This window comes from Meles meles, chromosome X (genome assembly GCF_922984935.1).
Source record: "Meles meles chromosome X, mMelMel3.1 paternal haplotype, whole genome shotgun sequence".
In the NCBI taxonomy this organism is placed as follows: domain Eukaryota; kingdom Metazoa; phylum Chordata; class Mammalia; order Carnivora; family Mustelidae; genus Meles; species Meles meles.
In genome coordinates this window covers 91005089-91020559 of record NC_060087.1, presented here as the reverse complement: position 1 = coordinate 91020559, position 15471 = coordinate 91005089, and the positions used below count along the sequence as shown (strand labels likewise).

The 15471-nt window shown below is 34.9% G+C and overlaps 1 protein-coding gene across 2 annotated transcripts in view; it reads right to left on the bottom strand.

Annotated features, from left to right (window-relative positions):
* Window positions 1-15471, bottom strand: part of COL4A5 (collagen type IV alpha 5 chain) — a 250423-nt gene that overhangs the window by 14374 nt on the left and 220578 nt on the right. Inside the window, exons 41-48 of one of the 2 annotated variants that reach the window (XM_045995411.1) lie at window positions 15060-15245; window positions 13369-13377; window positions 8392-8400; window positions 5152-5285; window positions 2204-2276; window positions 2010-2081; window positions 1122-1250; window positions 192-290 (exon numbers count right to left, since the gene is read on the bottom strand). In XM_045995411.1, coding sequence (XP_045851367.1) covers window positions 192-290; window positions 1122-1250; window positions 2010-2081; window positions 2204-2276; window positions 5152-5285; window positions 8392-8400; window positions 13369-13377; window positions 15060-15245 — 711 coding nt within the window. The remainder of the gene's footprint in view (window positions 1-191; window positions 291-1121; window positions 1251-2009; window positions 2082-2203; window positions 2277-5151; window positions 5286-8391; window positions 8401-13368; window positions 13378-15059; window positions 15246-15471) is intronic. The other variant, XM_045995412.1, reaches the window with a different exon arrangement.

The following is a 15471-nucleotide window of genomic DNA, read 5'->3' as shown; positions in this document are numbered from 1 at the left end:
AAACAAAAACGAGCTTTCTGTGCTTTTCTAATACTGGCAATTTTCCTTGTATTTGCTGTCCTATTTTCCCCCAGCAACAGATTCACCAGCTAGCTATACTCTCCTAAGAAAAAACTCTCACAGCTCCAAGTGGACGTCTAGAGGTCTCTCAGATGAGACTACTATCAACAGCAGTGTTTTACTTGTCTCACCTGGCTGGCCTGGCAGACCTGGATCTCCTTTGCGCCCTCCTGCACCATCAAAGCCAGGGAGTCCATTGCGTCCCGGATCTCCTGGAGGGCCAATTGGACCTACAGGGAAAAAAAATAGGATCTTCAAATATGGGTATAATAATTCTATAACCAGACAGATCTAGGAAACCTAAGGCTGTAATTGTTTAGCGTCACTAAATTCAGAGTCTAGTCTTATCTTTAATCCAGATACCCAAAGGAATATCTCAATCCTGGGACAAAAGAAGCAGACAAGTATTTAGCTTCAGTTTTAAATAATAGATTTGTCTCTGCAGAGATTACCATAATATGGCGCTTGTGTTCTCTTGGCCTCAGAACAAAATAGGAGTGCAAGTCCCAATTTTTGTTATCTGTCCCACCATAGGTAAGGTTGTTACTGCCTGGTACACTTAGTTTATGGAAAGACTAACAACCTTAATAAGTGAGAAAGACTGAACTTAGTTTCTAGCTTTCTTATATAATCAAAATTGGCTGCAAGCATAGAGTCAAATGGCCAACTAGACAGGAGTTAGTCTGAAAATCACAAGGCCTCATAGTGGGGAGCTGATGGCTGATCAAATTAGCTTCCTATCCTTCTGGTGGTTGGGATAGAGAAAGTACCAGATCTTAAATGCGTATTAATTCCATTACAAAGTTTTTAATAACATTAACCTAATCATTAAATTAGAATAGCCAGCGGACCTGGCTAGAAGAGATTAGACTGGGCTTAAAGGAAATTAGGACATGAGAAATCAACACTTTAAAGAAAAAAGGAAATAGGATCTGTGATGGTCTGGCATTCTATTAGTTGTTGAGACTCCTCTTCTCAGAGACAAACCATGACAAGTAAAAGGAGAACTAGTGAAATGCTCCCAAATAGACAAGGCTTAGAAGGATGATCTGTAAAGGTACCTGGTAAGCCTTGAGGTCCTGGTAGTCCAGGCAGACCTTTTAATCCAGGCTGGCCTGGGATCCCCGGTGGACCAACATCTCCTTTGATTATAATACTCTGTCCTGAAGGACCAGGTAATCCAGGGGGACCTAAGAGGCAAAATATACAAATTGGAAGGTAGGAAAAAGAAAGGTCAGAAGTGTCCTAAGATCAGAATAAAAACTGGCGCAAAAGAAAGAAGTAGCATTTGTTGAAATGTTGCCATGTCCAACAGAAATCTGTTTAGGAAAGCCATCATCTTACCCAAAAGACTAAAAAAATAATTTCCTTTGAGTCAGTGGAAAAATTAGGCTTATTGTCCCTACTTTCAAGCCTTGAAGCATGACTTGGCTACTAGAAAGTCTAATCCATTACAAATCTGTGAACACTGATGTCAGGGGAAGATAATTCTATTTCCTGATAAGTCCATTCTGATTCTAACATCATTTGTAGTTCTTGCTTGTTGTGCTTGTCAAGTGTCCCACTGAACTAGTAAGGGAATTTAGCAGATGTCCTATTTCAGTTTATAGGAAACTTTTGTAAGTCTCCAGCAAAAGAACTATTTTCATATTAAAAATGGCTTGCTTTTATAATCTGTTCAACCGAATATTGGAAAGTTAGTATAAAAAAATCTTAATGAGGCATTCTTGTTAGTCCTGCATCCATCTTAAACTTAAAAGAACTGGTCTCAGTATTTCCTTAATAAAACAGAGAGGTTGAGAGACCAGTAAATGGAGAATTTTGCCTACTTGCTCTCAGTTGTTGGGGATTGAGACTCTAAAAGTTTAGTTCAAAGACAGAATGCAAACTTTCAAGTTCTTCAACGTGTTTAAGAATCAGGTATAACTAGCTCCTGGAGTAATTCTTACCTGGGGGGCCTACAAGTCCTGGATCCCCCTCAGGGCCAGTTGAACCAGGTACTCCACTGGGTCCCTTCATGCCTGAAAAGAAGGTACATACAATGGCACTGCAAAGCAACAGGGCCATAGCATTTTCCCAGTCAAATCAGAAAATGGGTATCTTATCCCAAAGGAGCTTAATATAAAAACATCCCTTCAAATACCTGGAAATCCTGGAACACCAGGGAGACCAGGATCTCCTTTCATTCCATTGAGACCTGGTCGGCCAGGATTACCCTGAATAAATAAAATCATTAATTTTAGAAAAGAACTGAAGGGGGAGGGAGTGAGGTTATACAGTATTCATATTCACTGATAGCACTTGCTCTAGGGTCAAACTTCTAGGATTCAAACCCCAATTTTGCCCCTTACTAGCTTGTGTGACCTTGAGTTGATTATTTATCTTTGATATATAGTTTTCTCACCTCTAACATTAAGAAAACAATAGTATCTACATCATGGTTTTTTTTGTGTGAGATTAAATGAGATAGCTCATATAAAGTACTTAGAAAACTGATTGGCATTTAGTGTGTACATAATAAATGGCAGCTATTATTTTATTATCATGAACAAAAGCACTTTTTTAAGTGTAGCACTAAAGTTATAAATGCTTGGGTGAGAATCACATGTATAGAAATGATAAAGTCTGCGAGACTTAGCAAAAAATATAGCAGGGCCTATTAATTAATTGGGTTTGAGGGCCAGGAAAACTATGGGAAAAAGAAGAGTTGAGAATAAGTCTAGAATGTACCTAAAGGAAGAATAAATGTGGGACAATGAAATTTTTATCAGCAGGACTGAAAAAGCAGCAAACCCGGAACATATTCCAACATGTAAGAAATGGCTAAAAAAAGGAGGACATGTTAGAAAGACAGGATCCAGCTTGAAGAAGTTTCCAAATCCATGATAATTAGAACATCAGAATAGATGACAGTTTAAAAAAATTATAAATCATTTAAAAAAGAGAATCTATGAGTCCATACTAATAATAAATAGATAATACACAGAAGAGAAGGGAGGCTTTGCTTACCAAAGGGCTAACTGGCAAATGTGGACGTAGTGCGAGAGTTAGAAAATCATCATTTGCCACAATTCACTATATTCAACTATTATATTGATTGGTTGAGGCAAAAATCATAAATAGATATTAAATATATGGGGAAATTTTGATGAGTAGTATATTTGCATGATCTTAGTGTGCCTTTCCATAGCTTTGCTTATTAGTTACAAGGGGGAAGAATAGTAACCATGCAGTGGAGAAACCAGGTAACAACTTGTTGGAATGATCAAAATTAAGATCAACAATGAGGGGCAGATGAACACTGTAGGCCTAAATATCTGATGGAGGACACAACATCACTCATATAGTGTGGGGATGCATAATTAGAATGAAGAAATAGCAGACAAAAGAAGGAAGATTCTGCCTTAAAAAATGGTAGGGGGCCCCCACGTGGCTCAGTCTGTTAAGCACCCAACTCTTGATTTTGGCTCAGATCATGATGTCAGGGTTGTGAGATGAATCCCATGTCAGGCTCCATACTCAACACAGAGTCTTCTTGGGATTCTCTCTCTCCCTTTGCCCCTCCTCCACCAAATAAATAATAAATCTTAAAAAAATAAAAATAAAATAAAAATGGGAAGGGGCTACATTTCTTCAACTATGTCAAGATTATGAATTTAAAAAAATTGCTTAGCAACTGATTCAGACTGAGGGAGCATAAAGAGCATAAATATGACAGTTAAATGCAATGCATAATTTGGTCTACACTGGAGGAAAAAATGCTATCAAGGACAATTACTAGGTTAACCAATACAATTAGAATATGTAAAGTAGAAATAGAAGTTTATATTAATGTTCAGTTTCCTGAAGTTGATAACTGTTGTGTTATTATATAAAATAATATCTTTAATTTTAGGAAATCTCATGCAGTGAAGTATTTAGTGCTAAAAAGGCATAATAGTTACAGCTTATTCTCAAATGTTTCATATATATTATATATATAAATATATATATATATATAATTATATACACACACATAACATATGGGGCAAAACATTAACAACTAGACCATCTGGGTAAATGATACATGAAAGGTTTTTGGCTTTTTTTTTTAACCATTCTTGGAATTTTTCTATGTTTAATATTATTTCCATTAAAAAATAGAAATGGTGCAAATATAAGAACTAACTTGCACAAAAGAAAATGAATAGAACTTGATTAATACTAGTTTTACAAAATATTGCTATCAGGCAGTAGTCTTGAATCAGGCATAGAGACATATGAACTGGAAGCACCTGGGAAATAAATGAGGAGGGAGTAAATAGAGAATGAATAAAGAGAAGACTCAAATTTTAAGAGTATGTGTCTATAATGATGACATGAGGAAAAAAAGTTAGCTGTTGGAAAGCTTTAAGGACTACTGTTTTAGGTGTTTTTTTTTCTTTTTTTCTGCTCTAAAGCAGTCATCAGAGTTAAAAGATTGAGCCCAGGTTGTGTTGGTTGCAATATCTAACAACAATCTTCCTGAATGAATACAAGAAGTGTTAATGATCCATAAAGAAGCATGGGACACTCTGGGTCACTCAAACCAATGTGGAAAGTACATGAATACAAATGTGGTGATATGTTATTCCGTTTTTACAGGTGAGGACAGAAACCTAAACTGTCTATGGTCCTCATAGACACAAAAGCAGAAGTGTGCAGGGGAGCTGAAATTTGACCCTAACTCTATCTAATTTCAAAGTTTAAAACATCCCCATTCAACTATAATTACTTCCCTATGATCTCATCCACATATAATGTTCTGATATATGCATCTTCTTTTATGAATCTGCTTTCACTGAAATGAAGGTTTCTCAAACCAAAATAACATACATATCAATGACTCCAGGTAAAATATTTTCTGAGAAACCCTTTAACTATAAAGCAGCTAAGTCCCTTTAGTTGAAAGAAGATAGAAAACTTGCCTTTCTCTTCTTTTGTAATTCACTAGGAGGCATGCATAGAGCCTTGACCAGAAAATACTAATAAAAATAATGTAGCTTAGCATTCTCATTTTGAATGAAAATGCCCACACCCCTTTCTCATAAAATTTCTACTCCCATTTCCTACCTGGAGTCCTGGTGGTCCTTGATCTCCTTTCAAACCAGGCAAACCAGGTTGCCCAGGTTGGCCTGGGTTTCCTCTTTCTCCTTTAATACCTCCATTTCCAGGGAGACCCCGGGGACCTTCTGGACCTGGTAGACCTTGACAGTGCACAACAAATGGTCATATTTCAGTATAGCATAAGAGTAGTATAAAAACCCTGGCTTCTAAAATATCAGTCATCTAAATCCTATTAGTTTACAGGATAAAATCCAGAGTATATCAAAACATAGAGACCTATTCTGACTCTCTAATATAAATTGCAATAGGTTCTTTTTGTTATCAACACTGGTCTGTAGTCCCTTTTAGCTTACATTTTATTATACATTAAATTGAGTAAGTTCATATTTAAAGACAGAACTCGGGACATTAAAATAAAGACTGCTTTTGTGATCCCTAAAGGGTTTCAGTTACGTGAAAAGAAACAAACACCATACATAGGGCACTGTTCTCAAACTGAAGCATATACCAAAATCCCCCGGAGAGTTTGTTAAAACAGACTCTTGGGCTCACCCAGGAATTCTGGATTCAGAAAGGCTGGGGAGGGTCCCACAAAAGTGCATTCTAATAAGTGCTCTGTAACTAAAGCTGCTGGTTCCAGATCACACTTTAAGAATCACTACTGTAGGGCAATCAGGGATTCAAGTCATTTGTCACACTGTGATTAACAGTAGATTGCTTTACTTATAAGTAGTTATTTTGTAAGTAGTATTTGTAAGTAGTTTCATTCAGCATTTATTACTATGCGATTAAGACAGTTACTTAAGCAAGCTGTTTAATTTCATTTTAGTGACATTTTTACTAATATATGGTCACATTTTAGTGTCAGAAATTTATTAATTCAATATAGTACTTTTGAATTTATTTTAAACATGTTTTCATATTCTTTGCATTTTAAATATTTCTGAAGAAAAATTCTGCATATGTCTTGTGAATAAATGAAATTATTAAAAATGGGGTTTTGCTAAGCTCTTTTCCTTATACTATGTTTTAACTTTTCATTCTAAATAAAGATATCAGGTCCATTAAACAACCAAAAAGATCTTATCTGTGGCCATATCTTTTGTTGCTAGGTAGGAAATAGCTATTACTTGCTTGTTAAGCAGTGGCTGAAGCTAAGACCAGTTACTTCTGCCTTAAGAAACTACATATGAAGGGGGTGCCTGGGTGGCTCAGTGGGTTAAAGCCTCTGCCTTCAGTTCAGGTCATGCTCCCAGGGTCCTGGGATCAAGCCCCACATCGGGCTCTCTGCTTAGCGGGGAGCCTGCTTCCTCCTCTCTCTCTCTCTCTGCCTTCCTCTCTGCCTACTTGTAATCTCTATCTGTCAAATAAATAAATCTTAAAAAAAAAAGAAAAGTAACTAAGTATGAAGCACTAAACGATGAACAAGCAACACTTAGCACTTACAAATTTTCTTCTTTGGTAATCTTGGCTTTTTATTGGTTTCAACAAAAAAGGAAGGTATGTAGTGATTACTTTTGAAGGAAATATCATAGGCAAATGAATTCAGAATACTTGAGTTTGTTTACCCATGGACAGAGGGTCATTTTTCTGATCTGAGATAAAATTCAGACTTTAGTTCCCATCTAATACTCTTAAGACTTGAATCAATGACTACATGCTAACAAGGCAGCATTGCATATGGATTAAGAATGCTGGACTCTGGAGCTGGAATGTTGGGTTGGAATCCCAGCTTCTATAGTTATTAGTTGTTAGACCTTAGGAAGTTTATTAATCTCTTTGGCCTCAATTTCCTCCTCTTTAAAATGGAAATAAGAGGGGTGCCTGGGTGGCTCAGTCATTAGACATGCATCTGCTTCGGTTCAGGTCATGATCCCAGGGTCCTGGGATATAGCCCCACATCAGGCTCCTTGCTCCACGGGAAGCCTTCTTCTCTCTCTCCCACTCCCCCTACTTGTGTTCCCTCTCTCGCTCTCTTTCTCTCTCTCTCTGTATCAAATAAATAAATAAAATCTTAAAAAAATAAAATGGAAATAAGAGTAGTATCTACTTCATCAGTTTGAGCCAAGGATTAAATAAGATAGTATGTATAAATTATTTAAAATGGTGCCAGGTACACAGTAAGAATTATGTAAGAGGTTTTTACAAATTATTATTCCTACCATTACCTTCATTACTAGTAAAACTGAAAGTAAGAACATATCTTTAAAATATGAGCCCATTTTAAAACTTTCAGCTATTTCTATGTGATTTCATAATATAACACTATTCATCTGGCACATGAGAAAGAGGAAGCAGGTCCACAACAATACAACAATTGTTTTATCTTTGAACAGTTTAAATTATATAGTCACCCAAGGCCAGCAACCATGCAGAAACACTTAGAAATTCCCTTTCCAATCATAAAGGATTGGAGTACTTTGCACTAAAATAAAGAAGAGCAACTGCTGGGTTCACACCCTCAGATAGGGTTTTCTAAGCAAGATTATTAGTTTCATCGATAATGTATAATTTGGACTCAAAATCAGGTAGTAAACTGTCTTTCTGGGAAAAAAATATAAACTACCTGTTAAGCAGCTTAACAATGAGGAAGTAGGATTAAGATCGGGAAAAAAGGAAATCTTTTATGATCCTCTTCCCCAGTCTGAAAAGTTATCAGAATATTTGAAAAAAACAAAAAACAACTAGGCATATTATGGTCATTGCTCTTTCTGCAATTAAAAGAAAATACTGGATAATTTACATGTTATTAATTCAGACCTGCCATTCTGGAGTCCCTCAAATTTAATGATTTGCTAATTATATAAGGGACATATATGTTTTATTTTTAATAGTACTCAATAGTAACCCTCTTCCATTTTTTAAAAGAGCCACATAAACACGTATCAGGAGCAACGTCATGCAACAAAAATCAATATGCAAAGGTTAAAAATATACCAGATGCCTATCTAAAAATCTTAATGTAGTCTTAAAGATAATATAACCATTTAAAATTCACCATGTCTTCATATATGGATTACTGATTATAAATAATTCAAACTACGAAGACCTAGTGTCATTTCAAACTTGATTATAAACAAGTCACATTACCTTCACCAATATGTTAAATACCAAAGCAGGTAGTATTTGAGGATAACAGCCCTCTTCAATGACTTCTGAGTTACAGCAAAAAAAAAGTGCATTTCTCTTATCATACATACAAAACATAAAAAAAAAAAAAAAGAATTGACTAGTGAAGAGTCTAACCTTGAAAACCTGGGAAGATCAGAGTTCACCAAAGCCCAAAGATCGATGTTAGCAGAATCAGACATCACACAGTACAAAATAAGATTATGAGTTAGAAGTGGTTCACATTATAGCACAAGTTAAACAATAATCCTCTTTGCCAGCATTTCTCATACCTACAGCGTAATCAGTATGCAAACAGAATCATACAGAAGTATAGAGAGCCAAACATTTTCAAATAGAGCTTATTACAGGAAATAAGCTGCTAGTTTTCATTAATCCAAAAAAGGGAAAACTCTACTGAAGATATCATGTTAACATTGCTACTGTGGCTTTTCAAAAGTTAGTATCACAAGCATTAAAGCTGGCAAGACAGTACCATTTCCCTGATTGCCTTCCATTCCCTTCACAAAGGGATAATTTTGGATAAGTGCTTACATTTATCTTGGCCTCTGTCTTCCTTTAGTAAAAACCCAAGGTACAAATTTCTTGATATGTTCAGACTGCCTCAAAGAGGCAGAGTTAACTTTAAAGGCCTCATTAGACAAAAATACAAAGATCACAGGTGACTAAATAGAGAAATTAAAATAAAAGTACACAATGGTCATTACCAACTGTACTTTTTATTTGCCTTCTTTAAAAATCATTCTATGAAGCCACATTCTGATTTTTTTCATAATTCATCAAGACGCTTTCTTCTGTGAATTACTACTTACAAGTTATTTAAAGAGAAAGAGCCAATACGTATTCGTTCACCACTGAATGTTAAAATAAAGAGCCAAATTTTCCAAAAATGTGAAGACCATCAGTGAAGGGGTACATTAAAAATATTTTGAAATGCAATATCCTACCCCAAACCACAGAAAATATCACATTTACCTTATTCAGTGCCCATATTAAATCAGGCTATTAACTATTAAAAGAAGGATCATTAAATAAAAAGATAAAAAGCCTATAAATAGGACAACTCTTGGTTAATGTTAATTAACTATAAACACAATTTCCTTTCCTTAGAAGTCTTGCTATGATTTATAAACACTGAGTTTAGCAGAGAGAATAAATTGTGCTAGAGCATTGAATCCTAGGAATTAGAAGACCTAGGGTCTGTTCTTGATTCTACTATTTACATCTATGGGACTGAAGACAATTCAGTCTCTCTGAGCTTGTTTTCTCACCCACATAATGGGAACAGTGTTATCTGCCATAACCTCCCTCACAGAGTTGTTTTACAGATCAAATTCCATTTAAAAAATAAAGACTTGATATCTGCCATGTGCAAAGTGCTACAGGGAGTACAAAGATTAGCTACACCCTAACTCTGCCTTCAAAGAGCTTTTAATAAAAGTACATTATATGATGTAAATGGTGGCACATCACATAAATATAAAAGATTATTAACACGGCCAGGTAATAAAACTTTTACAGCATTTGATAATTTGAAATTCAGAATGCTAAAAATCAGGTTCTGTTAGTTTTCTAAACCGCATACAGCAAACTGACTCAAGACCACAGTTTGAGAGTCTGGCCACACAATGAGTTAAATGAAACAGAATTCCTACCTAAGATAATTCAGAATTTGATTAGACATTTTATATATGTATTTGCTATAGAAGGACCAATAACAAGAATGCTTAGAAAAATGTCACTGAAATATGTATTTTGGTCTGAGTAAGTAACAAAGAAAACTTCAGATCACATCATAGCAAAACTTCTAAGATCTTAATTTCTAAGAGATAAAATTTTAATGAGTTATATGCCAAGTCAATTTTGTACATGAAGCTCTCGATCTATTATTTCTCAAATGACCTAACAAAGTTTAACTGAAAAAAAAAAAACAAAATAAAAAACCTAGTCTTATTCATAAGTGGTAATAACTAAGGATAAACTGATGAACTGATTGGCAAATTTTATTTTATTAACTTACTTTTATTTAAATTCAATTAGCCAGCATATAGTACCATCATTAGTTTCCAATGTAGTGTTAAATGATTCATCAGTTGTGTATAACACACAGAGCTCATCAATTTTAAATCCAGTTTCCACTGTTGTAAAGAGAACACTGTAGATACAAGGTTCCAATAACTATGTAATTTATAGTACATCTGGCAAATAAGAGGTCAAGTTGGTTTTAAAGTGATAAGGCCACTTCCCTGTTTCTTCTTTGAATATATTCTAGTGCCTCAGAAAAAAGCAATCTTCTAGCCAACACTAAAATCTGGAAGTGATCAAAGCAGCCAACTTCTATGCAAGTCAGATAGGGGAGTACTCAAAATTACTTCAAAGTATGCCCTACGTTTTCTTTTTATCATGGTGGTAGTTAAATAGTATTCACTTGTCTTAATCTTTTTGATGACATCCATTTCAGAAAAACACAAGAAGCAGTTAATAGGGATTGATGGAACTTATGCAGTAACAGAAGACGAGAGTGGAGGCAAGGTCCAGTCTGCTATAACTAAGAATCTAATAAAATGGCAAAAGCACTCTGCTTCATCACTTATTATATTTATAACTAGAGTAAGAAGCCAAATCATAAGCATTGAGCCATACAACTGCCTTTGTTAGAGGATGATATATGCTACTAGCAAAATAGACATTTAACAGAGCACTGGCAAGCCCTAAGTCAGATTCCCAGCTATGCCAGTGACAAACAGTATGACCTTGGGCAAACTTCTTAACATCTTTGGGCCTCAGTTTTCTCATATGTGATGAAGATTATCTCCTTGACTAAACTTTGGGCAGGCTCCTCTGAGCCTTATTCTCAACCTTATTCTCCTCTGAGCCTTATTCTCATCCTTGGGCCCTGTTCTTGGTATGCTGAAGTCTACTTTTAGCAAGAATCCTTTAGCAAGTCAGTTTATGGAGAGTCCCCCCCCCCCCCCCCCCCGCTGATATCTGATCAAGTCCCTTACCGCCCAACCTTGATGTCTAAGTCTTTGGCCTGACTTTAGCAAGAATTCTATTAGGCCAGTTTAGCAAGAACCTACCTACCCTTAAAGTTTCATGTTAATAACTTTTGATCTACTGACTCCCTCACTCTGCTGGTTGACAATAAATCCCCATTTGTCCTTGTTTTATTCGGTTGAGCTCAGTTTCTTTTGCAACTGTCTCTCCCCTACTATAATAGTCTTAAATAAAGCCTGTCTTGCCATCTTTAACAAGTGTCTGGTGAGTAATATAAGTATAAAACTTAGGTCTCTTCTAGATCAGATACTCTACAGCTCTATGAAATTATGCATTTGTGGAAGGACTGAAGTAGTAAGTAGGAGTAAGTAACTAGGGAATCTGTTCAGATAGAGATAGATGGCTTCCTAAAAAGAATCTTGAAAAATTATGAACTTTAATTCATAAAAGAATATTTCCTGCCATTCCCTACAGTCAGAACTCAAGAATATACTTTTTTGCCATTTTACTTCCTCCTTAGAAATTTGAAAATATCTATTTATCTTGAAGTAATAAACATATTCAACTATTTGTGGTTCCCTTTACTCCTAACTAGGTTAACATCTTTCACTATGAATCAGCAATTTTCCGTTGGACAGCTCCTGGTAACTGTTCTTGGTGTGTAATGTTTATATGCGTATGATTCAAAAAAGAGTAAGAGGCTTCTAACCTGTGTTGGTTGTATGGAATTTTTTTACTGTATACCTATTACTTCATTTTCATAGCAGGGGAATTTAGAACTTTGTGACAAACCAAAATGTGAAGATGGAATAGTTTGAAAAATTACAAGAGTTGTAGCAAGTCAAGAATTGCATATTTGCAGGATCTGATAATAGATATTATTATTAAAAAAAGAATACCTTTTCAAGGATATTGAGAAAGGGGAACCCTCTCACACTGTTGGTGGGAATGCAGCCATTGTGGAAAAAAAATATGATTCAGCAATTGCACTACTAGGTATTTACCTAAAGAATACAAAAATACTAATTCAAAGGAATACATGCACCTTGATGTTTATAGGAGCATTATTTACAGTAGCCAGATTATGGAAAGAGCCCAAATGTCCACAGACTGATGAGTGGATAAGGAAGAGTAATACACGCGCGCGCGCACACACACACACACACACACACACATATTACTGAGCCAAAGAAAAAAAGGAAATCTTACCATTTGCAATGGTATGGATGGAACTAGAGAGTATTATGCTAAGTGAAAAAAGTCAGTGAGAGAAAGACAAATACCATATGGCCTCTCTCATATGTGGAATTTAAGAAACAAAACAAATGAACATAGGGAAAAAAAGAGAGAGACAAACCAAGAAACAGACTCTTAATTATAGAGAACAAACTGATGTTTTGTGAAACAACAGATAGGGATTAAAGAGTACACTTCTTGTGATTAGCACTGGCTATTATTTATTAAGTATTGAATCACTAAATTATAATTGAAACTAATTTACATTCTATGTTAACTTACTAGAATTTAAATAAAAAGTTTAAAAAAGATTGCTTTTTTGAAGGATAGTTTGATTTCATTTACATTAATAGATATAAAACAAAAATAAGAAATATACTATACTCTGAAGGTAAAGCTAAAATATATAATACACTTTTGGGTACTATAAGTGTTTGACAAAAAATGGCAAAAAAAATATGAATTTTAAAATGTTAAATTAGTTTTCCTAACTAGGTAATTTGGGGTTATTCCAATAGAAATATTGGGCTCTACAGTTCTTTCAACTTTCAGAGATAGAGCAACATGTAAGAACTGAACTGGCATATATGCTCTTAAAATACATGCAAGCACTTGAAAATATTATACATATATATATGGAAAGAGAGAGGAATTATATACTGAATTACATACATATACCACATATACATATATGTATACATATACATGTATATATGTATAACTATATATACACACATATACATACATATGTGTCTGTGTGTGTATATATGTATATGTACATATATATACACACACACACACATACATTTAAGAAAAGTTTCAAAGTTCATGCAGTTACTACTTTGGAGTTAAGGAGCTAACCTGGAGGACCTGGATAGGGATCAAAGTTCACCAAGGCCCAATGTCATCATAACAAAAAGGAAAAATATCAAAATTGTTAACAATATCAAGAAACTAAAGCATTACTCTAACTTCTTTCAAATTAAACTTTAATTCAATAAAAGAATACTCTGGAAGTTCACATTCATGCACCTGTATATAAACCAAATTATTACCACTTAGCATCAGCACTAAAATAAAGATAGCACATGTGACATATTTTGAAAGGCAAAAGAAATAATTTTTATAATAATCATTACCATGAGCTCAAAAATAACTAACTCTAAGATCAACTTGGTTTAAAACTACATTTTAATTTGTAGTTTATGAACAAACTGAGAAGTCACAAACTACTCATCAGGTAGACATTCTTCTTCCTGCTATTTAGAAACAGTAAATTTTTAAAAGCACCTTTGTGACTAATGACTTTACGTTGACAAATTTCACAAAAATGTTCTACAGTGAGCTCCATTACCAGTAAAGAACAAATAGAGTGCCAATTATAAAAAATGATAACAGTTTGGTTTATTTTGTAATTATTGCATGCATAACCAAGCAAGACATTGGTGTCAATTCTTTACATGCAAGAGTTAATATAGCTGAGATGGTTTTCACTGGTTTTCTTCAATAGTAAAACAAGGTAAAACTATGAACACCCTCTATAAACAGCCAACTCAGGATAAAATCTGATTTTGAAAATGATCCTCTGAACAAAGTATGTTATCCCATTTTATTTATGTTTTCAGAGCATATCTTATTAAAAGTAACTCCAATCACTTCCAAGTTTATGGTAATTTAAATGGAGATTTTTATTTTTAAATACATTTTAAAAATGAGTCAGAGACTTTCAAAGGCTAAAAGGATAAATGTTTTGTTTCTTTTTAAGCCTGGATTTCTCTTATTAAGTCAATGAGGGCCAAGTTTTTAATTTCTCAAAATATAAAAACTGATATAAAGTCCCAAAAGTCTGTTAATAATCTGTCACCAGTGCTGGGCTCAGCAACATTAATTCCTGATGAAAACAAGCATTTCCAAACAGCAAAATGAAGTGACAAAGCACATACACAAAATGAAAAGTGAACACTGGATGCAAAATTGAGACTAAAAGAGCAGTTAACACAAGACAAATGAGGTAGAGACATGAAGATGGTATGAAGAGATCGCTATTCAATTTAATCATGCTGTGATGCTGAAGATAAACTTGATTGCCTAGTTCCTAGAGAAGATAAAATTTTTTTATTGTGTTTGGTGACATTTGCTGATCATACGACAGAACCATAGCAACACTTTTGGTATGGACCACAAGCATCTATGGGGTGATCACTAAAATGATTTCTGTGATGACATGCTGGGAAGCTCACATTAAAAATGCAGATGGCATTTTGCTGCCAGGTTATCAGTATAGTTTAATGTTTAATAAAAAGACTAATAAATCCACTATTTCCTTTTTTGCTCCAAGTGGTTTGTTTTAGCAACTTTAAGTAAATGATGAAAGACATTACTGAAAAGAATTATTACATGCCACAGAAATGGATGGAGCTAGGTATAAAATAAGTTATTTATTAGTAAGGAGTTCTTATAGAGTCTGAAGTCCTAAAGACTGAATAACCTGCCAGCAAAATGAAATAAATCAATGAATATACAGACCATTACCCTACCACTTATGTACATACCTGGTCTCCCAGGAGGACCCTGGGGCCCAGAGTTGCCTTTAGGGCCTTCCAGAGCTGGACCTGGAGAACCAGGAGGGCCTGGGGGACCCTGCACACCAGGGAAACCCTGAAAGCCTGGTTCTCCCTTTGGACCAGGAAGGCCAGGGTTTCCTGGAATGCCAGGTAATCCTCCATCACCCTTTTGACCTATGAAAGCAAAGTGATATTAAGAAACACATTAAATGATGCTGCCTGTAATAGGCTTGCCTGTGAGGCTAAAATCTATTCATTCTTATTAGAACAAGTGATGGGATTTGCAAGGATCAGTTCTATCTCCCACCAAATCCCTTACCCGTCCAAAAAACCCATTCCTTTTATGAAATATATTCAACTGTTATATGAAATATTTATTAGAGTATGTATAGAAATATAA